We start from the raw sequence: 27,864 nt of genomic DNA, 5'->3' as shown, positions 1-27,864 counted from the left end.
GCTTATTATTTATAGTCTATGGGGAAATAACATCAATACTAGCTTATTTGCATCTTCACTACCTATCACCTCAGAGCCTTTTTATTAAACTTGCTTGAATATATTATGCTATAAAACACCACATTTAAAGTTAATTCTTTTTTCCAAAATCTTTCTGTGAAAGAATAGTCAAAAGATTCCAAAGTGTGACACTTGCAAAACGTACTACTTTGCATTTTTCTACATTGACCTGCATCTGCCATCTATCCGCCCATCCTGGAATATTTATATGCTCCTCACAATTCTTAGCCCAATTTGCTATCCCCCAATTTGATGTCATCAACAAATCTTGACATTGTTCTCTCAATTCCGAAATCCAGATTATTTATGTATAGGAAATAGAAATATATACAAGGGGACGGGGAGCCCAGGTCTGAAGAACCAGTTGAAACATGTGTTACAGTTGAGCATTTTAGTTGGCTGGAGGTTTTCTATTCCACCATGAATTGTGTTGGAACAATCCAACTAGCTAGATTTGTATTTGATCAATTCCACCTGAGGAATAATCTCCCGATCGCACATTATCCCACTCTTTATCATTTATTGAGACAAAAGCCCAAGATCCTTATGTTTTTGTAAAGATTTTCATAATTGTTCTGGTATTCTTCCATGTAACCTGTATGGTTTGCAATCACAATATTTCATCCAGTTCAGTTTTAATAGGTAAAAATTATGTAAACAATTCCTTTTGCAGGATGGACAGCTGAGTTTGATTTTGAGAGAATTAGTGTTTCTCAACAATGGGGCTGAAAACGGTATTTGAATGGACTTGCCCTTGGATCCTCATAGTCAGCATCACAATTGGTAGGTTTATTTTCTTATTGATTTGTGTTAAAAAGTGCAGTGCAGTAGTTGCGGGAAAATAGTAGGAGAAAACAGTTTTTTTTAAACTCCAAAAATAACAAACCGTTCATAATTAGCATTATTTTTGCAAGAGAATAAATAGTAATCTACAGGAAAGGGGTGCTGGTCCATTGACACTTGTTTTGATAGATAAGCACTCATATAACATGGATGAGCCCTGGGATTGGATTACATAGAGTTACATAGAATTTATAGAACATAAACAGGCCATTTGACCCAACTGGTCTATGCCAGTGTTTATGCTCCACACAAGCCTCCTCACACCTTACTTCATCTAACCTTATCAGCATATCCTTCTATTCCTTTCTCCCTCATGTGCTTATCTAGCTTCCCCTTAAAAGCATCTATGCTTGTATTAAAAACAGTCCTGACAACTCAGTGGCTAAATGTACCACTCAGTATGTGCCATAAAGATGCCAGATTTGATTCAAGGTCTGGCTGAAGCTGGGTCTGCAGTGTGGGTTTCCCTTCCCTTGCTGCTTTAATCCCCTGTTAGCTATCCTGTATTTTTTCCATTATATGTTTTTTCCATATTTTATTTCTTCACTGATGCTGCTGTTGGTCGATGATCAAAGATGATACAAATCCTCGTGAACTATCCAAGTATCTCAGATGGCAAATTGTGAGGGAATTCCCCATCCTCCGTAGAGCCTATGTACACAGAAGCGGTGAGACACACACATGTTTGTAGGGTGCAATAAATTATTCATAGGGCAAAAAAAAATTGGCATTGGCTCAAAATAAGTCCAAAAGCTTCTAAGTGGCTCACATTTCCCAGGAACCAATCAAAAGACACTTTACCACTTACAATTTACCCCACCATCTTTCAACACATCTGTCGCAAACTTCTACTGCTTCCTCTGGCTCGTTGAACATTCCCGTGGGAGAGCCAATGATCTAGGTCAGATTGCAATAAAAAGAGAAGTCAATGAAAGCAGACAACCGTTTCTGAACCTGTGCACAGTTGTGGTCTCTTAGCACTTTCCAGGGGGAGATTTTTAGGCCACTCGCTGCATGGAAATGGGACGGTTGCACCCCGAGAAAGATGGGGTACGCCTTACTGTCCCGTACTACGCTGACGGCGTGGCCAACACTATCTCCCAAGTGCCTACCGCCGGGCGGCCAGAACGCCAGCCTGAGTCAGGCAGTAGCCCTTTAAATAGGGGTCCTATGACATACATTTAGGACTCAACTTTGTCGTGCACATTCAGCTCAATCTCAGCTGGTGGAGGAGCCCTGAAGGTAAGTTCTGATTCATTTTTGTGGGGCCAGGAGGAGCAGGAATGTGCCTCTGGGCTCCACCAAACAACCTGGACTACTGCCAACCTGGTTCCACCCACTTCTGAGAACAGATTCCAACACCCCCCCCCAACACCCTGGACCTACCTTTTTCTCAGGCCTGGTGGCTGGCCGGGCCAACTGATATTGGTGGCTTAGAGCCAGTGGGCTGCCCCCGGGCTCTTGTTTTCCATCTGCAGCTCGCTAGCCCTATCTTAATGAGGCTCAGCCCTCAAAATGGACCAGGCCTCCCAATAGCACTTGGCCATCTACATCTACCCCTCCACAGTCTAACTCAGTAAAATGTGTTGCATTTATAAGAAGGAAAGTCAGCACGTACCAGGAGATTTCTTATGTTCTTATGTTCTTATGTACCAGGAGATTTATTTTAACAGCGTCTTTCTGCCATCTTTCTTCCAGGCTCTTTGGTGACACCTGTGAATACCCAAGAGGTAAGTCAGGACTGGCAAAGAAGTTCATAAGGTTTGCCTGTACTGTGTTTAAACTATTCTGCATGGAATATTCGTGGGGTTCTCCCGATCTCGCTGTAACTTCGGCGGAAGGTTGGCCGAATGCCAGAAAAAGGCGCAAACCGCTGGAAAGGGCCGTTTACGCCATTTCTTCAAGGGTTTTCCGCTGATCTCCTGCCGAAGTTACAGCGAGAGATCGGGAGAACACCCAGGCAAATTCTCCGTCTCGTGTACCTAAACTTACAGTCGCAATGTACTAAAATATTTTCTTTTTCCTTCTTAGTGCAATGACGTTTTCCCTGATGGTAAGTTGGAGCAACTTTCATATGATTTATAAGATTTGTTTCAGTTTAAGGCATTTGTACAATTTCTAACTGATCATTTTTCCTTTTCCTTTCCCTGTTACAGAACAGAGAATTTGTGAAGGAAATAACAGGTATGTTGAAGTATGAAGTATTGTAACTTCAATTGTTCTTAAAGCTGCCGTGCCCCATGGTTACTAGGACAACATTGACCCTTGATACAATACAGTTCCATGGCTGTTGATGCCTCTCCCAAATCACCATTCTTCATGTCTCAGGCTGGACAGTGAGACCATGGTTTTAACTCCCTCCACCTGGCAGATACCAGATTGGGGGGGGGGGGGGGTCAGTTAAAATGGAACTTACCCACTCCTTTCCCATCCCGATCTGACTGACTGCAATTTTACATTGCAAGCAGCAAGGACACCCGTCCCCAAGCTGGAGGGGTCCTCTTTAAATATGCAGGTTGGGCTCCGATGATGTCATTGGGGCCCGATCTGTAATTTCAACCTGAGGCCTGAGCGGGGGAGCAATGGCGGCTTCTCCCCCAGGCCAAACCTGCCGGAGCAGGATCGAGAGCCAGAAGAGGCCCAGCAAGATAAGTTTAAATTCCATGCCAGCTTACGGTGAAGGAAATCCAACCCTAGTTTTAAAAAAATACACCTTTAACAACAGTATTTCTCATTGACAACCATATACGCGATATATCCAGTCTTATCTTGTACTCATATTGTTGTCTAAAGCAATTATTTTCTTACAGCACGGCACTGGAATCAGAACTAAATTCTGGCAACATCAGTGATTTCTGTACCTTCACGGTTTCACAATATGCATGTGCTCAGGTAAATATTAAACCAAGGAAAGGTAGGAATGTGTAATCTTGGTCACTTGGTCCAGATTAATGAAGCTGACAGTAATTAACTTGGAGATAACCCCTGCTGGAATGTAATGAAGTCTTTGGTAAAGTTAATTAAATACCCAGATTCTCTGACACCTAATGCTAACTGATTGATGCGGATTTCATCCCTTCCATCCTTTTTGAAGAAAAATAAATAATAATGATAATGAAATACAGAAACACCCGAAGTGAAAATTATTATTAAGTGAGAATAAATATTCAACAACAACTTGCATTTATATAGTGCCTTTGACGTGGTAAAACGTCCCAAGGTGCTTCACAGGAGCGTAAACAGACAAAAATCTTGACACTTAGCTAAAGAAGGAGACATTAGGACAGGTGGGTCAGAGGTAGGTTTTAAGGAGCGTCTTGTAGGAGGAGAGGGAGGTGGAGAGGTGGAGACCTTTGGTGAGGGAATTCCAGAGCTTGGGGCCTGGACAGCTGAAGGCACGACTACCAATGGTGGAGTGAAGGAAGTTGTGGGATACACAAGAGGCTAGAATTGGAGGAACGCGGAGTTCTTGGAGGGTTGCAGGGCCGGAAGAGATTGCAGAGATAGGGAGGGGTGAGACCATGGAAGGATTTGAAAACAAGGATGAGAATTTTAAATTTGAGGCCTTGGTGGACCGGGAGCCAATGTAGGTCAGTGAGCACAGGGTGATGGGTGAACGGTACTTGGTGCTAGTTAGGATACTAATAAAAGGGAACTATAAGCACCCAACCCAATTAAGGTGATCCAATGATGCTGCAACTATCAAGCCTGATTAATATTATTGAAACATATTTTTATCGTGAGGATAACGCTTATTTTATGTTATTTGCCCAAATGCAGCTCCCGATGCCATGCTTCCTCTACAATAAGTGGTCAATAAAAGTCTTTAGCCAACCTGCCCCTAGACCTTGTATTGTGCCTTATGTCACCTGCTGCTGTACAATATTTCATCAGCAATCCATTCAGAGACTTGAAGTGCACTGTTTTTAACCGTGATTATTGTGTACAGCTGCTATATATGGTTCATTATGTCAAACAATAAACCAATACATACAGACAAAAAGAAAAAAAACTGCTAATTTAAAATAAAAACAGAAAATGTTGAGGTACATAGCAGGTCTGTCACATTCTGAAAAGTGAAAAGACAGGTTAATGTTTCAGGTGCAGACTCTTTGCCAGCTCTGGAAACTGGAAGATATGTCCTTAATAGGGTTGAACAAAATATCTGTTAATGTCTAAATAGCAAAATTATTGCACCCGTTTTACACAAGTGTAGAGTTAAAATGAAGCCTCATACCTCTAAAATGTACCTCCCATACTTCACCTTTTAAAAACATTTTCAGAAGCCTTTTGCACTCTCTTGTGATTGGTCTATTATTAAATTATATATGCTAAACGGCCTCCTTAGCCTCCACTATGGCAGGCAGGAAGTGCATGCTCGTTATGAGCCTGAAGTGCACTGTCCGCCATATTGATAAAGGCCAAAAAATCGGCATGCAGTGCCCACACCTGAAACAGGCGTTAGGTCCTTTGCAAATGCAAATAAGGGTTCTAACGCCTGTTTGAGGCCCCCACTGCAAGATTGGTTTTCCCTGAGGCAGCTGGCGCTGGCTGCACTCAGGAAAACCAGGCCTACATACGGTCTAACTGGCGGTCCTTAAAGGGACCACTGCAGGCCGCCACCAACAAGGCAAGCTCTTTAAAATATACTTACTTGAATGTGGGCTCTGCCAGATACCGATATTTTATTTCCCCCTCCCTGATCGCTGTTCTGTCCCCCCCCCCCCCCCCGATTGCCACCGCTCCCCCATGATCGCAGTTCCCCTTGCCTCTTGTTCCCCCCCCCCCACCACGACCTCCGCTACCTCCCCACATCCACCGTTACTTCCTGATCCGTATCTAGTCGCCCCCCCCCCGCTTCCTCCAGGCCACTGGCTCGATGGAAACGAGGCCTGAGGCCCAATCTCAGGGGCTCCTCTAGCCTCATCATTCAGGCATAGTGAACGATCCTGAATTTCTAGGCCATTGTTTTCCAGAATGGCTTTTTCTATTTGATTATTTTTCTTGCTCAAATACAGATGCGAACCTTCCTATGCGTTTGTTTCCTTTTAGTGTAACTTGCTGGCGAGCTTGACGAGTGATAACTTGACCTTGGTCTTCCACTGTTTTGCTGTCACAAGGCCTGTGAGTGTCTCTGACCTGAATGTCACCACCTTATTCATTCAGAAGCTCAATCTACCAAAAGTTGGGGATGCGCTGGCCAAGCTCAACAAGAAGGTAATATATAATAATATAATAGTCATTGTGACTAATGAGAAGATTGGAGATTGAGAAGAAGCTATAATGTATTCCTACACTGAGTGTTTCAACTGAAGTCTAAACTTGGGGGAAAACTTAGATTGTATTTACCTGTAGAAAGCTTCCTCTCCCAAAAGACCAAATTTGTAAACCATAGGGGATATTATTTTGGAAATAGATGCGTAGAAACAGATCTTTTCCAAGATCCAACCTATTGGTACTTCCCAGAGAATTGGCATGGCACACCTGGCTACCTTTGGCAATCAAAATCTTGAAGAGAAAGGATTGATCAGGTGGAGTACTTTCTGCATAAAGGACTATTGCATCTGTTTCTTGGAAGAAAATGATCACACATAATGGGGGCTAAATTGGGCCGCGTAGCTCCTGTTGTATAGGCGCTACACGGACTCCTAAGGACCCAAAATGGCATCCAAGATGCGTGCATGCACTTCCGGCGTGACGCGCACAGGCATTTAACAAACGCTGGCACCATGTAAAGTAAGGAGGTTATGACGTAGATCAGTGTGCAACGCTGCTTTAAAGGGACAGATGCGATTTTGGAACTCCACGCTCCAGCTAACACACTGTCTTAACCTTACACAACTGAACAGGTCTTAAACGGCATGGAGGACCCCCCCCCCACACAACTTTTTTTAAAGGGATCATGCTGGGGTTACAGATTTGTTGCTGGATTATTGTTTTTGGCTGCTGATGCATTTTACCTGTTTTTGGAGGTCTCCTATACTTAAATACTAGGAGAGGGGACATAGCCTAAAAATTAGAGCCAGAATTTTCAGAAGTGAAGTTGGGAAACTCTTCTACACTCAAAGGGTGGTCAAAGTTTGGAACTCTGTTCTGCAAACGGCAGTTGATGCTAGCTCAATTGTTAATTTTAAATCTGAGATTGATAGATTTTTGTTAACCTAAGGTATTAAGGGATATGGGGCTATGGGGGGTATATGGAGTTTGGTCACAGATCAGCCATGATCTCATTGAATGGTAGAACAGGCCGAGGGGCTAAATGGCCTACTCCTGTTCCTATGTTCCTATAATAAAGTTTCAGTACTCTACAGGGAGTGGACTGGCTTTCAGAGGTGCAGGCTGCTTTTAAGTGGTGCTGACTGCACACAGCAATCATGTAAAACAGTAGGCAACACAAGTATTACGTGCTGCCTGCATCTCAATGACCGGGCGCAGTTTAATCATGCACCGCGATCCCGGCACCCGTTTTCGGGGGTTAACCAATTTAACCCCCAATGTATCCCACCTAGTGCTCAAACCTGGCATCCGTTAATGGTTTAGGTACATGTTATCCTTGACTTCATCACCCCTTCTTGGATGGCAAGATTTTTTTCAGGTGAAACTATACAACATTCCTCAGTGAGCTCATTGATTCCCTTTTAATTTTGCTTAAGCCCCAATTTTGATCAGTTGCATGTTAATGAAGAGGCAGAATAATTATGATATAGTGAAGAATAAATAGCACTACTTAGGATGGATCCTACTCTTTTGGGTACAGTTCCAGTTGGGTCTGGACTTCTGCCTGCCGCTTTGAACCTACCCCAACCCTGATCGATTTCCTTGGGTCAGGGGTCATTATTGATGAGATGGCAGGCTCCTTGTGGAATTCTCACCACCAAGAGGAGCCCATCGGTGCCCAGCCACAAATCACAGGACCGCTGATCCACAGACCGAGGCCCACATTGGAAGATATGTGGGGTCCAGATTGGGGGGAGGGGACTTCGCTACAAGGCCGCTGGGGAACGTCTGGACTGTTACTGCTGCTTCCTGGGACTTCCAGCTACCTTGTGCATGGCTATCCGGGCAAACAGCAGTAGCTGGCTCGGACGCCAGGAAAATCCACCAGGGACCTGGACCCCATCCCGCTGCCATATGCAGGTGGTAGGTGGGGAAGAAGTGGAGAGCGGTGGTCCAGGATAAGGCAGTGGGAGGGTGAGGGCGATGAGACAGTGATGAGCCTCGCTGCCAGGATATTCCCACATTCTCCAGAGGACATATTGGGGAGGATGTTGAATCTCAGGGTAGATAAAGCTCCTGGTTCTGACAACTTTCATCCCCGGATTCTGAAGGAATTGACTCAAACCATTGCAAGCCCACTGAGGATATTTTTCAGAGTTCACTGGACTCAGGCCAAATCCCATAGGATTGGAAAATAGCAAATGCGACAAATGGCAAACAATGAATATGTACACAAATTCAATAGGATCTTGACAAGCTCGATCAGTGGGCGGAGAAAAGGCAGATGCAATTTAATACAGGGAATATGTACGGTTATGGGACTTGGCAGAAGGAAGTGGATGTGGATTGAGTGCTAAATGGGAATGTACTTGAGGAATCGGAGCAGGGGAGAGATCTTGGGATTTTAATGGACAGGTCACTAAAACCATCAGCACAATGTTCCCAGGATGTTAAAAAAGCAAACAGAATGTTGAGATAGATAGCAAGGGGTATAACATATAAATCCAGAGGTGTCATTTTAAAACTGTATTTGGCCTCGGGGAGACCACATCTGGAGTACTGCCTGCAGTTTTGGTCTCCCTATTTTAAAATGTAAGGAATCTTACAACACCAGGTTATAGTCCAACAATTTTATTTTAAAATCACAAGCTTTCGGAGATAGCTTCTCGAGGGCAATTAGGGATGGGCAATAAATGCTGGCCTCGCCAGCAACGCCCACATCCCGTGAATGAATAAAAAAAAAATCTCCGAAAGCTTGTGATTTTAAAATAAAATTGTTGGACTATAACCTGGTGTTGTAAGATTCCTTACATTTGTCCACCCCAGTCCATCACCGGCATCTCTACATCATATTTTAAAATGGATATTCCTTTATTTGAGGGGACGCAGAGGAGCGCTATTCCAGAACTGGGGAATAATGTATGAGGAAAGATTGACTGTGCTGGGTCTTGTCTCTCTTGAAAAGAGAAGACTGAGAGGAGAAATAGTACAAATGTTTAAAACTATGAAAGATTTGGACAAATTGGAGCTTTTCTGCCTCAAACAGATGTCAGCATATGCAAAGGTCCTAACGTCTGTTTCAGGCGCAAGCCCTGGACACCCCTTTTTCTGCATTTATGAATTTGGCAGGTGGCGCATTACCGGGGTGATATGAGCACGCGCTCCCCGCCCACCACTTGGGGGTCCATTTTGCACCTGAAAAAAAGTGTAAATGCAACTTGATTCTGGAGTAGGGTTGCCAACTCTCATCGGACGTATTCCTGGAGGTTTGATCACGTGACTTCTCCTCTGTTGCGTGAGTGGAGGGCTCGCGCCTGCACAGATGCAAGGCTGTCTGTGGGAGCAGCTGCACTGAGTCGGGAAGGAACCATCCCAGATACAGCAGCGGCCGGTCACTGGGCGAACTGGCAAATTTTTCTCCAGGGTTGCTCACATCTGCACCCAGGAGATCAATCCTCAATTCCGGGAGACTCCTGGACAATCCATGAGGGTTGGCAACCCTATTCCGGAGTTGGGGCCTGACCTGACACTGGTTTAGAGTGGACTTAGACTCCCTGGAGGAGAAGGTCTCACTTTGCTTCACTACAGAATCAGTTTGGGCTTCCACCTCGATTTATACTCAACACAATTTGAATTGTTGTGGAGCTGAAACTGGTTTGTGTTGATGTTAAACTTGTGGTTTGAATGCACCATATGTCATCTTTGTTGCCTTACTGTGAAGGTTATATTTTTAAATAACAAATCCCTAAGGGTGATTCTATCCAAGGAGGCCGTTCCAAGGATTTCTGGGAGAACAATTGATCTGGTCAGCATGCACAATAAATTCACAAACATGTTCTCTTTGAATGCATTTATGATGTTGCTGTGCATAGTGACAAAGTCAATTCTTCCTTCTCCATTAGCTAATCAGGGGGAAGAGTTCCTCTGCTCACTATGGGGTGAATTGCCTTTCTGTTTTCAGTGCATTACTGGTGTACAAATGGAAATGTAATAGGACATTTTACTGAGGGAGGAAAGTCAGGTGGAAGTCGTTTCCACCCATTGTGCACCTTTAAAACGCTCCCGCCGATTTCCCTCACGCTTTCTGAGCCTTCCTGCGATCTGTCCGATGAGTCCCCACTGGCCTCATTTGCATATGTTAGAGTGAGGGCCAATGGGCGCAGCAGCAGCAAGTTTCCCGGGTTTGCATTGCTGATACACTCTGGGTAAGTTAGCCAGTGATATATGAGGCACAGCACCTGTCAGGATCGCTGGTAGTGAGGAGTTTGTGAGCTTGACAAGTTTAAGAGTATTAAGGGTTACAGAACCAAGGTGGGTAGATGGAGTTAAGATACAGATAGGCCATAATCTAACTGAGGCTCGAGGGGCTGAATGGTCTATTCCTATTCCTATGTTCCTAAATATTGATTTCTGCACCTTTTTGAATCTACGCACTGGATCATTGTATTCTGATAAATCATGAATGTCTGCAGACCCAGCTAACTGTATTGGAGTTCTCTTTGAGATAGGGCTTGTCAGCCCTGCAGGGAAATGGTACCTTCTCCTTTGAGAATGCTCACAGTGTTTCTGACTTACTGCAGATTAATGACACATCATCAGTTCCACTGACGGCCAAACAAACAATTCTACGTGCCTTATGGGAGAGATGTAAATCTGACCCAAGGATAAAAAATGCAACATTTCTGGGCACCTTGTTTCAGATCCTCAGGCCATTTATCGCTGGCATTTCCCAACCAATTCTGCAATCTCTTCATTACCAGAACACATCATGTGAAGGCTTCCAAGCAATGTAAGAAAACGTCCTTCTGTACTATCACTAAACTTTGTTAAAGAGGTACTGTATTCATGAAAAGTGCTTGACAAACCTTTTTCCTTTTTGTTTTGTTGGGGGGAGAGAAGAAGAAAGGGCAGGTGGGTCAAGGTCATATCACATGCAAGTCTGCCATTGCATTGTGTGTTTGCAAATAAGCAGAAAAAATGTTTGCCAAGGGCTCCTTTATGAAGATGGTGTCCCTTTATGCTATACCAATGTGTTTATGCTTTCATTCTGCATTAAGTACTTATAAAGGTTATTACCATATATACTAATTGTTATAAGGGAATAATAATTGTAGTGATGGACTAATAAATGAGTTATACCACACAATAAAGGTCATGCAGCTTAATGGGACATAATAGAGTATAACACACATTATAATGATTATAGTTATAAGCTGCAGGAATATAATGGAAATAGTTTGATAACTGATTGTCATTTTAATCACATTTAGTTGATTTTCCATGTGACTCTTACCTGTTTATACTTGTGCTTAAAATCTATTGGACAGTGTGCAAGGATTTAATGCAAGTCTGGCAGAGATGACATTGACTACAAAGCAGGCTCTGGAGAGATGGATCCTTGGTTACATCAATGTCACAGGTAAGAAACAACAATAATTTGAAAAAATAAAACTAAGAATTCTTTGTTGAAATGGCAAGTTTCATTTTAAGGATGATTTAATTTGGGATTAGTGATAAGCCTTATGTTAATAAAGTGCCTGGATATTTCCCTTTAACATGTACACAGTTCAACCCACAGAATATTTCAACAACATTTCTAACTGTGCTTTAGTAGAATTCAGCAATGTCAGTATTTTGATTTCAGTTAAGCCTATATGTGGTGAATTAAAATATGTCATTTTTGACCTACTTACTTAATTTAATACCATGAAGGGATATTTGGTAAATATAAAGCATTACTCTTTGGAATAAATGATCCAAGTAATCCACTCTGTTGTGTCAAAGGATACAATCAAGAGAATTTTTTTCCCACATCCTGGCAATATTAGTTTGCATTTAGACACGCAGCCCGTGACACATTCCCCTGGTGATCTGGCCAAAACCCCTCTCTCAACCAGTGCTATCCAAAAAATAAATTGACCGGTCCTCCTCCTTTTTGCTATTTGCCGGACTTTGTCGGCGCAGATTGGTGACCGCATTTGCCTACGTAACGCCAAATCACTGCATTTCTGAGGTAATTCATTGAGTGAAGCAGTTTGAGACGTTATAAGTATTTCTTTCTTAAATGCATACATATGACTTTTTTTGATGAAATCAAAGTTTTAAATGTTCACCCACCAGAGCTGTCATAATCTATAGCAAACATTGAGGGCAATAATAGATTAATAGAAATTGGAAGGAGAAGAGTTTGTATAAATAGCATTGATCTTCACAATAAGACAATATTAATAGTATTCCTCGATGGCATTAATTAATACTAACATCATATTTCAATAATAAATATATCCTTAAAACACTCATGAGATCCCCGTCAACCTGATACACTGCTTGGACAGAAGGCAGTGCTGTCCGGTCGTACGTGGGCAGTGCACCACTTTACGTAATTTAATTAACTGCACGTAAAAAAAAATAGGTTTTGACATGGCGCAACAAACAACCACAGTAAGTTGCATTTATATTGTGCCTTTAACTTAGAAAAATGTCCCAAGGTGCTGTACAGAGGCGCAATCAAAAAAATGGATGCCAAGCCAAAGAAGGAGATAAAAGGGGGGATGACCAAAAGCCTGGTCAAAGAGGTGGGATTTAAGGAGGATGGAGAGGCGGAGGGGTTAACTCCCACCCTAATGAAAATCAATAGTATTTATACAATGTAAAATGTATTGTTACCCACTTCTCAACTTTCTGTTAATCTATTAACGCCGTCATTGTTTGCTATGCATTGTGATCCCTTTGATGGGTGATGGAAAGTCAACCCAGGGTGGTACGATGTATGTTCTCTTCTGCAGGAACCAACACGGCTAACTCCCGATTGCAGCACTGCTGTGGTGGGGAGGCTCTGAGTTGAGCCTGATCACTTCTTCATTGAGAGGCAGGGAAAAATAGGAGAGAGAGTTGCCAGTCATTCAAACATCCGGATAAGATTAGTGTTTGGAAATCACTCCCATATAGCAATTTTAAAAAAATAATATGCACTGTGGAGTTTGGTTTCCTTTTTTGCACTGTTTGTTTTTATCAATGGTGAGTACCATGGCAAACATCAGCTGCCAGAATGTTCCATGTAATTGTGGAAATTAATGACTCAATCACTGCAATTTTACTGAGTGACAACCTGCAGTTGATTACTATTGTAGGGGGTGGTGGTGTGTGTCAGCTTCACCTCTGACTTCTGAGCGGTTCGAATCGCTCCCACTCCCTGGGTTCTAGACCTTGGACTTATTTGGGGGTTGTGACAAAGTGCAGCAGACAACTGGTTTTGGTGCAAGAAACTTTGACCTTTATTCAAGAGAGAAAATACAACACAACAATCTTAACACTCTAATAAAATGGGGAACACTTCGGTACACACGAAGGAAATTACAGTAGAAAGATACTTCACCCCTCCCAATCCCACTGTACGAGCTAAGTTGGACTCTAAAGGACCAGAGATAATGCTCACCAAACGAATCCTTGACAGTTGAGCTGGTTCGTGATTTCGGGGTTCGCTGTATGTGTTGGTTGGTGTCTGCCGTACCCTGGACACGGTAGAGAACTTCAACTGCGTAGCTGGTCAGTCTTCACGAGTCCGCTGATGCGGTAGGGTGTGTCTTGGATCTATCGGATGAGTACCCACTTTTCTTCGTAAAGTGATAGGATTTAGAGTCTTTTGAGTAGAACACTTACTCAGGGGTAAGTCAGGAATAGATTGTAGAGTGGAAGCTTTGCGGATCTTCGGTTTTCTCCCGAGTTGGTTTTCTTTGGTCGCGGTGGCTCAATATTACCTGGTTGGTTGGTGGTAATATTCAGTTGGTTGTTTCGTAAGGCCCTTGTTGCCGCGAGGTGTCCAATGGTCACTGGGGCTGTTGCTCTGGTTTCTTCTTGTGTGTCGGCCTGCTTCTAGAGCTGCTGACCTTCTCTGTTGAACTTCTTTCTGTTGCCCCCTTGCCTTGTTGAACTGTTGTCTCCCGAGCTGTCGAACTCCTGGCTGAACTGAACTTCTTGAGAAAATGGACCTTCAATTATACTAATTGAAGTCTCCTTATCTGCGCGCCAAATCTGACCCGATTTATTGTAAGGTTTTGGCTGGCTAGTTAAGAGTAACTTGTTTATGAAATGTGTGAAGTGGTTTCGGGATGCTTTCATGAGTTAATTGAGCTCTTGCTTGATTGTAGTCATTGTGCTCAGGTTTCGAGTTTCCTGACTGGGCCTGAGATTTCTATGGAGTGGGCTGATTGGATTTGTTTCATGCATGTTTTGGATGGGTCCTGTAATTTGGGTGGGGACTGCTCTTCCGTGGGTCTATTGTCTGAATGTAAATGTCTGGTAGGGGCTGAGTGAGGTCACACAGTTCCCCAGACAGTTTGATTAACTCCAATACTCAAACCGTCTATCACAGAGGTTGATCCCAACTCCTGTTGCAGCCTTTTTTTTTCCTTTACAAGCCCAAACATGCCTTTTTTAAAATACCAAATCTTGGTTTTTGACCTTGAATCAACCTCTGTTAGGCCCAATATTTCATCACCCTGAAATGGTTAAAAAAGAGTCCAAAGTCCTTTCCTTTAGGGTTTTTCTCCGAGTTTTGGGGGATCTGTGAGTTTTGCGAATCTTACACTATACAATTACAGAGCCGACAAATATCATCAGTTAAACATTTGCTGGGCTTTCCATTTGGAACCCCAATACACATTATACTCGAACATGTTGTACAGTCCTGCAGTGAAGCAGAATTAGTATGATCTTTGAGCCAGTCCCATTTTAACAAGGGGTAAGTATCATAATCACATTACTACTGTCCCATTGGGATCTTTTTTTTTTACAAAGTTGAAGTTCAGTATTCTGGGCTAAACCTTATTATTTATATGTTTAAAAAACCCCTTCAATTTAAGACTTGTTTACAAGGTGAATTAGATACCATTTAACAAAGGGAAAAGCAACAAGAGGTGTATAGCAAAATAACAGGAGAATTTAACAGATGTTTCTAAAAGTACATTATTGAAAGTTTGGGCTATTGATGACGTGCATTTTACTGAACGTAAAATGTTCAGGGTGACCCAGAGAAAAATTTACAATGCGTGCAGCTAATGTGTTTAACCTTTCAACTGCAGGTGTCGGCTGCATCACCAATACCAGTGGGTCCAGGGATTGGCTGGTGAAGAATTGGGGATTCATCAGTGATCTAATTCAGACTGAGCACCTTACAAGCCCGAACACAAATTCCAGTGCAGTAAGTCCCTAAGACTGTGTGAGATTTTCCTGGTGTCGGGGTGGGCAGGTTTTAAAGAATATCTAATGATATGCATGACACAAGGACCATCTTCTAAAATTCATCTGTGATAGCTGAATGGTAGAATTGCCAAAAGTTTGCGACATTTCATTAGAATGCAAACTTAGTCGAAAATCTCAATGAAAGATGATGGAGAGATCCGCGGAGGCGATTTTCAGTTTGGGTAGGCAGCGGAAGAAGCGCTCGTGTCACCCGTCTGAAATCATTGCTACAAGGCCCCAGCCATTTTGAGGGCTGGGCCTCATTTGCTTACTGCCAGCGAGCTACGAGCACTGCACTAGCGCTCATGGGTAGGTCGCCAGTTGGGCCAGGCAGGAATTCCGGCAGCTCCTATCTGAGCGGGAAGTTGTATCTTAAAAGGGGGGCAAGCAATCGTCAGGGGTTGGGGTGGTGGGTGGGCATTGACGGGCTGGTAGCAGGCTAGTAGGTTTTTGTGTGGCTAGGAGGAGTATTAATGCTTCTTAAAATCTTCTAAAAAAAATTACCTGTACTGTTTTGTGAGTGGCCTGCAGTGGTCCCTTTAAGAACGTAAGAACATAAGAAATATAAGCAGGAGTAGGCCATTAGGCCCCTCGAGCCTGCTTCTCCATTCAATAAGATCACGGCTGATCTTCAACCTTAACTCCAATTTCCCGCCTGATCCCCATATCCCTTGATTCCCTTAGAGTCCAAATATCTACCACTTTCAGCCTTGAATATACTCAACGACTCAGTATTCACAGCCCTCTGGGGTAGAGAATTCCAAAGATTTACAATTCTCCTCATCTCAGTCCTAAATGGCCGACCCCTTATCCTGAGACTATGCCCCCTAGTTCTAGACTCGCCAGCCAGGGAGAACAGCCTCTCGGCATCTACCCTGTCAAGCCTCCTCAGAATCTTATATGTTTCAATGAGATCACCTCTCATTCTTCTAATCTCCAGATAGTATAGGCCCATTCTACTCAATCTCTCCTCGTAGGACAACCCTCTCATCCCAGGAATCAATCTAATGAACCTTCATTGCGCTGCCTCCAAGGCAAGTATACCCGTCCTTAGGTAAGGAGACCAAAACTGCACACAGCACTCCAGGTGTGGTCTCAACGAAGACTTGTACAAATGCAACAAGACTTTCTTATTCTTGTACTCCAACCCCCTTGCAATAAAGGCCAACATACCATTTGCCTTCCTTATTGCTTGCTGTACCTGCATGTTAACTTTCTGTGTTTTGTGTACAAGGACACCCAAAACCCTCTGAACACCAACATTTAATAGTTCGTCACCATTTTAAAAATATTCTGTTTTTCTATTCTTCCTACCAAAGTGACTAACCTCACATTTCCCCACATTATACTCCATCTGCCGCCTTCTTGCCCACTCACTTAACCTGTCCATGTCCCTTTGCAGACTCTTTGTGTCCTCCCCACAGCTTATTTTCCCACCTAGCTTTGTATCGTCGGCAATCTTGGACACATTACACTGGGTCGCTTCATCTAAGACACTGATAAAGACTGTAAATAGCTGAGGCCCAAGCACTGATCCTTGCGGCACCCCACTAGTTACAGCCTGTCAACCTGAAAATAACCCATTTATTCCTACTCTCTGTTTTCTGCCCGTTAACTTTAAGGACCACTGGTTAGGCTGCTCAATGCTTGGCACCAATGGGCGGAGCGTGCACCCATTGGTAGCTTAAAATTGCGTTGGGTTCCGATTAGCATATTACAAGTAGACACCTGCCTGACACAGACCTGACTGCCCAGACTCTGTACATGGCACAGGATACATCAATAGGACAAGAGTTTATCTTTTAGCATTTTTTTGAAATTTTCAAACTAAATATTTGGATTTTTTTTTTGTTTCATCTAATATTTGCAGAAATATTTATTCTATAAAAATATCAGTGCCGAATACTCAACTAGTATTTCTGCAAATAAGTAGAGATTTTTTTTTGGCCCTGATATTCTTTAGATGTAAATGTTACTGTATCCTCAAAAGGACATAGAATAATGGGACGGTGTTTAAAATCTTTCAAGTGACTGGCAACTAGTTTATCTGCTTATCTCTGTTAATCTGAAGTAATCATTCCAAATCTCCCCAAGCTAAAGAAATTTGTTAACTCTAGTGGTTATAAATTTGACTAATTATTGCAACTAAATCCTTTAGGATTGCACAAACAGAAATGATTTTAGAGTTTTCTGTGGTAAAAAAACTCAACTCCATGGGGTCGACGTAGCTCTGAGGCACATTTCTAACAAATGAGTTCATGTGTTTGTATAAAACGTCTGTGGTCACCATTTTGATAAGAGTGTTAGACTATTAGGACCAACTTTCCTGACCCTTGCCCTTGGGAATGGCCATTTCCCTTGAGACCTGTTTTGCCAATTTTCCACACCAATTACTTCGCCCTTTGGGATTTCCGAGGCTTTTCCTGGTAGATGCAGGCCCATCGCTGAGATGCAAATGAGGTAGAAGGGGGCCATTCTTGGCGTACTTTCTCATTTTCTTACCAGATCACAGCCTGGGCAACCCGGTACATTGGTGTTTCCTACCGGATTACTGCCTGGGAACTCCAGTACTTTGGTGTTTCCTACCAGATTACTGCCTGGGAACTCCAGTACTTTGGTGTTTTGTACTGGATTACTGTTTGGGAACTCCAGTACATTGATGTTTCTGACCGGATTACTGCTTGGGTGTCAAAGTACAAGGGTGTCAAAAGAGACATGGCATGATCGCCTGCCTCCAAGGGCTCGCTGCCCCTATCCAGCACCCGGGCATGGGAAGGGGGTGAAAGGGCAGGAAAATCTACCCAATATTGTTGATTGGCTTTGATAAAACAAATGGACAGGGAAACATCGTGCCAATGCATCCACCACTGATTCGCACAGCACAATGTCAAACCCTTTGCTAATATCCTCTCAGGTAGCCTGTTGAAACAATTTGTAAATCTGAGTGAAGTTCAGAGTAAATGGTAACAGAAATGACTTTTCATGTATTTCCCTTTTTGTTTCAGATTGGCGCGACGGTCATTATAAACACGACAATAAGGGATACGTTACTCAACAGTATCATTGGCAAACTGAAACCCTTGTTTCCAGTGTTTACCTCCGCTAACTTCACCAGCTGGTTTGAGAATCAGCTGCCACCACTGCTGCCCAGTATTACAGGCCCCGATCTCGCCAGCATACCCACTAACATAACATGTGAATCTTATCAGGCCATGTGAGTACACCCGTTGGTTTACTGAGAAGATACCGGTCAAAAGACAGACTTTGGCTTCAGTTTCAACCCAAAAGACAGAACCATTCATTGCTGATGGTGATGATCTTCAGCTTGGCCAAGAATTCTCACTTGTATCAGAACAGGTTTTTTACTTCAAATAAAAATAGCTGAGAATTTTACTTCGAGATCTCAGTCGGATTTTTAGACAGGATACTAACCCAGGGATGGAGTCAGGCTGCTGGAGGGTTTGCACTGCTCAGTTAGCCAGTACAAGTCAGTGATACAGGTTCTCACTTGCTGGTCTGTACAACCCATTGGGGAAGGTGCAGCTGCCAGAAACTAAAGTCACAAATTGCACCTTAAACACCGGGTGTCAGCCGTGGCTCAGTGGGTCGCACTCTCACCTGAGTTACAAGGTTGTGGGTTCAAGACCCACTCTAGAGACTTGAGAACAAAATATAGGCTGTCTCTGCAGTGCAGTGCCAAGGGAGTGCTGCACTGTCGTAGGTAGAGATGTTAAACCAAGGCTCTGTCTGCCCTTATGATGGACATAAAAGAGCCCATGGCACTACTTTGAAGTAGAGCAAGGGAGTTCTTCCTGGTGCCTTGGCCAATATTTATCCCTCAAAGAAATCACTAAAACAGATTATCTGGTCATTATCACATTGCTGTTTTTGAGACCTTGCTGTGCGCAAATTGGCTGCCACGTTTCTTGCATTACAACAGTGACTACACTTCACAAAGTACTTAATTGGCTTTAAAGCACTTTGGGACACCCTGAAGTCATGCAAGGTGCTATGTAAATGCAAGTCTTTTTTTATGCAAGATACCAGAACTGAGAGGTTATACCAATGAGGAAAGATTGAATAGGCTGGGGTTCTTCTCTCCAGAAAAGAGAAGGCTGAGGGGTAACATGATAGAGGTCTTCAAGATTATTAAAGGGTTTGATAAGATAGATGTGGGAAAAGAGTTTCCACTGGGGGAGACCAGAACTAGGGGCCATAAATATAAGACAGTCACTAATAAATCCAATAGGGAATTCAGGAGAAACTTCTTTACCCAGAGATTGGTTAGAATGTGGAACTCACTCCCACAAGGAGTAATTGAGGCGACTGGCATAGATGCATTTAAGAGGAAACTAGATAAACACATGAGAGAGAAAGGAATAGAAGGGTATGTTGATGGGGTTAGGTGAAGAAGGGTGGGAGGAGGTTCATGTGGATCATAACAACTGGCATAGACCAGTTGGGCCGAATGGCCTATTTCTGAGCTGTACATTCCATGTAATTCTATGCAATATAAATGGGGCAGATCCAACATCACACGGAGAGTAGGGAAAACTACAGCACAGCTTCAAATAGCAGTTCTGCAGGATAAATAGACCATAAGTAAATTACCTGCTTCCTTTGTATTGAAGAGAACCGTTTTTGTTTATTTAGATTGTAGTTGTGTTCTGTACACCAGCTGAACTTGATGAAATAAAAGGTGATACTGAGTATCAGAATATCTAATGAGACAGAGGCAACCTCTGTCTTTGAGACACCCGACCTCCACATCCCTCTTACAATAATGGCAGGCACCTTGTACCTTCTGCAGATGCTATGAGGTTTGTTATGTCTGAATAAACACTCAAATTGGTGTGGTAATAACTAGCTGCTTTTATTTCCTGACCCTCTATCATTCCCACAAAAGCAACACAAGAGAGGCCTTCAACTTTAATTGCGACAATGTGCTTACCAGGGGGCCATCTAGTGTTCAGTTAACAATATGCAAGTACAGTGCATTGAAAGATTAACCATGAATCCAAAGGCGGCTCACCACGACCACCGCAAGGGCAATTAGGGAAGGGTAATAAATGCTGGCCATGCCAGCGACACCCACATCCCATGAATGAATATAAAAAAGTCCGAGAACATCCAATTCCCTGACTTCTTCCAGACAGGATCGATCTGCACGAAAATGTTGAAACATGAATTTTTAGAGTCTCCTTGTGCTTACATTCACAGAGTGAAAGGATTTGACAGAGTCATCTTAAACTTAACAATATCACAGCTTGCAGAGTTCTACAACTTTGGTAAAAACATCCTCACCCTCCAGCTCAATTCATCAGGTAATGCACACACAATATCAGATGATTCAACTTTTAATTTCAATCTTTGTGAAGTATTATGGCTTGGAATTAGTGACATTTTAATTTGTTTGAAACCTACGATTAAGTGATGATGTGGAGATGCCGGTGATGGACTGGAGTGGACAAATGTAAGGAATCTTACAACACCAGGTTATAGTCCAACAGTTTTATTTGAAAATCACAAGCTTTCGGAGATTATCTCCATCGTCAGGTGAATGAGTGAAGCTTCACTTACTCACCTGACGAAGGAGGTAAACTACGAAAGCTTGTGATTTTCAAATAAAACTGTTGGACTATAACCTGGTGTTGTAAGATTCCTTACATTTGTCTACGATTAAGTGGTTATTCATTATGTTCAGAGTCTTAGGACAGCCTCCTTGTGACTTGCCATGTTGGATCTTCCAGCTAGGCGAGAGCTGCTTCACTGACACATGTGCAGGAACCACCAGTAATGGTTCCCATTATCCCATCTAAATTCCTTTTAGGTGTTGCAATATCAGGAGTAGCACTCAGGATGAAGCTCATTCAACATAATGAGTGTTGTTCGGGAATGAACCCACCATAATTGTAGTTTACTGGGAGCCAATTGTGGTATAAGTATCAATACAGTGCAATGTGGAAAGCAGTGAAGTATCGTGCTGTAAAATAGGAGGCACTGCAGCACTGAGAATTATTGGGCCAGAATTTGCTGTCAAAATAACAGCAAGGCTAATGACCCTCGCCGTTATTTATATGTAAATGGTAGAGCAACTTCAGGCGAGGAGCAGGTGCGCGATTAAATGTGAATATTCACAAGTTGCTGTCCGAGTTGCACCACTCCACCATTAGCTTCATGAAAATGATATCTCGTCCTTCGCCTCCCAGTTTCTGTTAGGAACCTGCTGTATTTGCCCATTAATTGCACGTTAAACTCGCCACACAAAGTTAAGTCTTGTCATTACACTCGAAAGTGCCCTTTTAACGACGTGATAAGTATTAATGACAGCCAATCAACCTCTCTGCAACCGAGGATTAACTATTACAAGTGTGGACTCTCATTCCTTCAGGTTTTGAAGTTTTTGGGGAGATTTTAAAACTATCAAATTTTAAATTTTACCTTTTTTCTTACTTTTCCTTTCTGTCTCTTTTTTCTCTCTCTCTTAATCCAATCTTTCTTACCCGATGTTTATTTCTCTTTCTGTATCTGATTTGACATTGAATTCATCCCATTTAATTCACCCTCCTCCTCAGTCGTTGTGCTGTTTATTTCTCAACCCTTACATCCCGTTGGTTAAGGAGACACTCTGTTGGCTTCCACGTTCACCCCGGTCCCAGATGCCCTGTTTCCCTCGCTGCCCCGTTATCAGCTCGCATTTCCAGCAATTGTGTGGGCAAACCATTTTATGAGCTGAATGGTGCAGGGGCAAGTCTATCTAACGGCAGATGCCATTAGAGGCCCTGCTACTATTTTGGGCCATTATTATTTCAGAGGGTTAGGGACTCCTCCATTACTATCCCATGGTTGTATAAAGGATCTGCCTCCTGTGTGCATTTGCCCAGGTAACATTCTTGACCTTTGCCCTGCAGGTTCCGCAGGTATTGCATGTGCTGTCAACACGACTGGAAGCCGTGACTGGATACGAAAGAACTTTTTGAAATCTTTGAGAGGCTTTTTATACAACGACCTCCTGGCTCTGAACAAGAACTTTTCTGGAGTAAGTCACTGAAACTACAGCAGGTTCCATACTGACCACAGTCAGACGGTAGACTGCGGAGTTTCCAATTGGAAAGGAAACAGCTTTTTTTTGTTAATATGGTTTTAAATGTCATGGTAGTTTTGTCTAAACAACTTTCTTTTGTTAGTTTGAAGTGTTGGACCTCCTCACTCCAGAATTACTTGCTGGACTGACAGTGCACTCTGATGCACTGAATAACACAGACAAAATCATCCATATCGTTGATGCCCTCGCAGGCAGACACATCGCTGAACTGACTGCATACTTGACCCACTTTGTTAATGCTACACGAATGGTAAGATAACTTTCCTTTCATTTTTGAAGCTTCCAATTTCCATCGTAACTTCCGAATTTACTTCTGTTTCGGCCATAAAATCTTTTGTCAACCTACTGGAAGATTTGGTGTGAGATTGATTTAGGAAAAGATTACAATTGTGTCATGGTGGTTCTGGTCTCAGAGTGTTGAAGGTGAGGAAAACATGCCAGAGCTCGACTAAATAATGTCCAGAGTCAAGAAATATAGCCTGATGAGAGATCTAAGTGGTGTTTACCTCCTCAGTTGTGCTGTGCAGAAATGGTTATTAAGTCAGGTTGTTAAAGATTTAGGGGCTGAATATTCACAGGGGTGCATCCCAGTGTAAGTATTTTTTTATTCGTTCATGTGATGTGGGCGTCGCTGGCGAAGCCGGCATTTGTTGCCCATCCCTAATTGCCCTTGAGAAGGTGGTGCTGAGCCGCCTTCTTGAACCGCTGCAGTCCGTGTGGTGAAGGTTCTCCCACAGTGCTGTTAGGAAGGGAGTTCCAGGATTTTGACCCAGCGACGATGAAGGAACGGCGATATATTTCCAAGTCGGGATGGTGTGTGACTTGGAGGGGAACGTGCAGGTGGTGTTGTTCCCATGTGCCTGCTGCTCTTGTCCTTCTAGGTGGTAGAGGTCGCTGATTTGGGAGGTGCTGTCAAAGAAGCCTTGGCGAGTTGCTGCAGTGCATCCTGTGGATGGTACACACTGCAGGCACAGTGCGCCGGTGGTGAAGGGAGTGAATGTTTAGGGTGGTGGATGGAGTGCCAATCAAGCGGGCTGCTTTGTCCTGGATGGTGTCGAGCTTCTTGAGTGTTGTTGGTGCTGCATTCATCCAGGCAAGTGGAGAGCATTCCATCACACTCCTGACTTGTGCCTTGTAGATGGTGGAAAGGCTTTGGGGAGTCAGGAGGTGAGTCAGTCGCCGCAGAATACCCAGCCTCTGACCTGCTCTTGTAGCTGGTCCAGTTAAGTTTCTGGTTAATGGTGTCCCCCAGGATGTTGATGGTGGGGTTTCGGCGATGATAATGCCGTTGAAGGGGAGGTGGTTAGACTGTCTCTTGTTGGAGATGGTCATTGCCTGCCACTTGTCTGGCACGAATGTTACTTGCCACTCATGAGCCCAAGTCTGGATGTTGTCCAGGTCTTGCTGCATGGGGCTCTGACTGCTTCATTATTTGAGGGGTTGCGAATGGAACTAAACACTGTGCAATCATCAGCGAACATCCCCATTTCTGGCCTTATGATGGAGGGAAGGACATTGATGAAGCAGCTGAAGATGGTTGGGCCTAGGACACTGCCCTGAGGAATTCCTGCAGCAATGCCCTGGGGCTGAGATGATTGGCCTCCGACAACCGCTGCCATCTTCCTTTGTGCCAGGTATGACTCCAGCCACTGGAGAGTTTTCCCCCTGATTCCCATTGACTTCACTTTTATTAGGGTTCCTTGGTGCCACACTCGGTCAAATGCTGCCTCTATGTCAAGGGCAGTCACTCTCACCTCACCTCTGGATTTCAGCTCTTTTGTCCATGTTTGGACCAAGGCTGTAATGAGGTCTGGAGCCGAGTGGTCCTGGTGGAACACAAACTGAGCATTGGTGAGCGGTTATCGGTGAGTAAGTGCCGCTTGATAGCACTGTCGACGACACCTTCCATCACTTTGCTGATGATTGAGAGTAGACTGATGGGGCAGTAATTAGCCGGATTGGATTTGTCCTGCTTTTTGTGGACTGGACACACCTGGGCAATTTTCCACATTGTCGGGTCGATGCCAGTGTTGTAGCTGTACTGGAACAGCTTGGCTAGAAGCGCAGCTAGTTCTGGAGCACAACTCTTCAGCACTACAGCTGGGGTGTTGTTGGGGCCCATAGCCTTTGCTGTATCCAGTGCACTCAGCCGTTTCTTGATATCACGTGGAGTGAATTGAATTGGCCGAAGACTGGCTTCTGTGATGGTGGGGATATCGGGAGGAGGCCGAGATGGATCATCCACTCGGCACTTCTGGCTGAAGATGGTTGCAAACGCTTCAGCCTTGTCTCACGTGCTGGACTCCGCCATCATTGAGGATGGGGATGTTTGCAGAGCCTCCTCCTCCGTTAGTTGTTTAATTGTCCACCACCATTCACGACTGGATGTGGCAGGACTGCAGAGCTTTGATCTGATACGTTAGTTGTGGAATCGCTTAGCTCTGTCTATAGCATTTTGTTTTCGCTGTTTCGCATGCATGTAGTCCTGAGTTGTAGCTTTACCAAGTTGGCACCTCATTTTTAGGTACACCTGGTGCTGCTCCTGGCATGCTCTTCTACACTCCTCATTGAACCAGGGTTGATCCCTGGCTTGTTGGTAATGGTAGAGTGAGGAATATGCCGGGCCATGAGGTTACAGTGTAACGGGTTTTTACTGTTTCTCAGGCTTATTATAGGTCAGCCAGTTATGTTTTCCTGAGCTGCCCTGCCCGCTGTGCGGTTGCGAATCGCTTTCCCCTTCCTGATTCTGAGCTGAGGACTTATCAGGTGGTAACAAAGACAGACTAACAGACCAGTGGATTGGTACAAGGAAAACCAATGTTTATTAATAAGAAAACTAAAACTACAAGGTAAACAGTATAATACAGAAGATAAAAGAAAGAAATCGCTGTGGATGTAATACAGTCTCACACTTAACGGGGTGGAAGAAACGGACACATCGAGGGAAAATTCTAAAATCACAATTTTAGCAATCCCCTTTAACCCCCACCCTTATACCTATGCTAAGTTGTCTTGTGGCGGCCAGAAAATTAATGCTCACCGGTGAAACAGATGAAAAGGCCTGGCCTCCTGCTGCTGCCGTCGACATGTGTTCGCTCACCATCTGCCGCAGGCCCCGTCTGGCAGCTATGTCCTTCTGGACTCGGCCAGTAATGGTGCTACCAAGCCACTCTTGGTGAGGTGATGGACATTGAAGTCCCCCGCCCAGAGTACATTCTGTGCCCTTGCTACCCTCAGTGCTTCCTCCAAGTGGTGTTCAACATGGAGGAGGACTGATTCATCAGCTGAGGGAGGGCGGTAGGTGGTAATCAGCAGGAGGTTTCCTTGCCCATGTTTGACCTGATGCCATGAGATTTCATGGGGTCCAGAGTCAATGTTGAGGACTCCCAGGGCCACTCCCCCCTGACTGTATATCACTGTACCACCACCTCTGCCGGTGGGACAGGACGTAACCAGGGATGGTGATGGAAGAGCCTGGGACATTGGCTGAAAGGTATGATTCTGTGAGTGTGGTTATGACAGGCTGTTGCTTGACTAGTCTGTGGGACAGCTCTCCCAATTTTGGCACAAGTCCCCAAATGTTAGTGAGGAGAACTTTGCAGGGTCGACTGGGCTTGTTTTGCCTTTGTCATGTCCCATGCCTAGTGGTCCGTCCGGTTTTATTCTTATTATGACTTTTTTTTAAGCGAGATTTTACAACTGAGTGGCTTGCTAGGCCATTTCAGAGGACAATTAAGAATCAAGCACATTGCTGTGGGTCTGGAGTCACATATAGGCCAGACCGGGTAAGGACGGCAGGTTTCCTTCCCTAAAGGGCATTCGTGAACCAGATGGGTTTACTGGATGGCCTTCCTTCTCAGTTGCTAGCGAGCAGCAGGACCCTGGCCACCAGGCGAAGAGAGAATAGAGAGAGAGATACTGGGAAGCCACCAGTTATACCCTCCTAGTAACAGGTTTTTTTCGTGCCTCATCAGCCTGCTCCATTGTTCGATTTGGGCTGAAAATGTAAGACAAAAGGGGTCCCAATCTTGGCCCATTTACATTAATGGCCGGTTCCTGTACTGATCTGTTCCATAACTGCTCTCCATTGTTCCGAATGTTCCTTGATGGTCTATCTTTTGTCCTGGGATTTCTCCTGCTCGAATTTTGATGTGTAGGCCGGCCATGTTGATGGCTTGCCTCTGGGCTTGAATGCAACTGCATTGTAAAAGGAAACCTGTCTGAAACACGAAGCCTGCCAAGTTGTTGGAAAATCCAGCAGGCTTTTGGGCCATGTGTCTGACCGCAGCCATTTTGAAAGACCCTGGATTTTTAAAAACACAGTCACACCAGGGTTTCTTTAATAACTCCAATAAATCTTCGGGGGTGGGGGGGAACATGTGAAAATTTGCGAATCCCTTCAACAGATTGGGCTGGGATACAATTCTGCTGCTGCTGATGGCCCACAGCACCTTATGGATGCCCAGTTTTGAGCTGCTAGATCTGTTTTGAATCTATCCCATTTAGCACCGTGGTAGTGCCACACAACATGTTGGATGGTATCCTCAGTGCGAAGACGGGACTTTGTCTCCACGAGGACTGTGCGGTGGTCACTCCTACCAATACTGTCATGGAAAGAGGCATTTGCGACAGGTACATTGGTGAGGACAAGGTCAAGTAAGTTTTTCCCTCGTGTTGGTTCGCTCACCATCTGCCGCAGGCCCCATCTAGCAGCTATGTCCTTCAGGACTCGGCCAGTAATGGTGCTACCAAGCCACTCTTGGTGAGGTGATGGACATTGAAGTCCCCCGCCCAGAGTACATTCTGTGCCCTTGCTACCCTCAGTGCTTCCTCCAAGTGGTGTTCAACATGGAGGAGGACTGATTCATCAGCTGAGGGAGGGCGGTAGGTGGTAATCAGCAGGAGGTTTCCTTGCCCATGTTTGACCTGATGCCATGAGATTTCATGGGGCCCAGAGTCAATGTTGAGGACTCCCAGGGCCACTCACACCTGACTGTATATCACTGTACCACCACCTCTGCCGGTGGGACAGGACGTAACCAGGGATGGTGATGGAAGAGCCTGGGACATTGGCTGAAAGGTATGATTCTTTGAGTATAGTTATGTCAGGCTGTTGCTTGACTAGTCTGTGGGATAGCTCTCCCAATTTTGGCACAAGTCCCCAAATGTTAGTGAGGAGAACTTTGCAGGGTCGACTGGGCTTGTTTTGCCTTTGTCATGTCCCGTGCCTAGTGGTCTGTCCGGTTTTATTCTTATTATGACTTTTTTTTAAGCGAGATTTTACAACTGAGTGGCTTGCTAGGCCATTTCAGAGGGCAATTAAGAATCAAGCACATTGCGGGATTTGAACTAATATGTCTCCGGATTATTAGTCTGGGCCTCTGGATTACTAGTCCAGT

General features: G+C 44.1%; 1 protein-coding gene and 1 long non-coding RNA gene across 2 annotated transcripts in view; both read left to right on the top strand.

Moving 5' to 3' along the window:
- Positions 1-737: 737 nt before the first annotated feature.
- On the top strand, positions 738-2,957 carry LOC137340847 (uncharacterized). Its single transcript, XR_010966884.1, has 3 exons — positions 738-843; positions 2,602-2,633; positions 2,935-2,957. It is a non-coding gene; the product is annotated as an uncharacterized lncRNA (long non-coding RNA).
- Positions 2,958-3,740: 783 nt separating this feature from the next.
- The window catches only part of LOC137340899 (uncharacterized), a 58,254-nt gene continuing 34,130 nt past the window's right edge, over positions 3,741-27,864 (top strand). Inside the window, exons 1-9 of the mRNA XM_068003702.1 lie at positions 3,741-3,795; positions 5,956-6,120; positions 10,701-10,909; positions 11,448-11,539; positions 15,201-15,319; positions 18,366-18,574; positions 20,581-20,684; positions 22,272-22,399; positions 22,548-22,715. Of these exons, the coding sequence (XP_067859803.1) occupies positions 11,479-11,539; positions 15,201-15,319; positions 18,366-18,574; positions 20,581-20,684; positions 22,272-22,399; positions 22,548-22,715 (789 nt within the window). The 5' untranslated portion in view covers positions 3,741-3,795; positions 5,956-6,120; positions 10,701-10,909; positions 11,448-11,478. The remainder of the gene's footprint in view (positions 3,796-5,955; positions 6,121-10,700; positions 10,910-11,447; positions 11,540-15,200; positions 15,320-18,365; positions 18,575-20,580; positions 20,685-22,271; positions 22,400-22,547; positions 22,716-27,864) is intronic.

Source organism: Heptranchias perlo, chromosome 22, assembly GCF_035084215.1.
Source record: "Heptranchias perlo isolate sHepPer1 chromosome 22, sHepPer1.hap1, whole genome shotgun sequence".
Classification (NCBI taxonomy): domain Eukaryota; kingdom Metazoa; phylum Chordata; class Chondrichthyes; order Hexanchiformes; family Hexanchidae; genus Heptranchias; species Heptranchias perlo.
The sequence above is the reverse complement of the archived record's forward strand: the minus strand, read 5'-3'. Positions and strand labels throughout refer to the sequence as shown.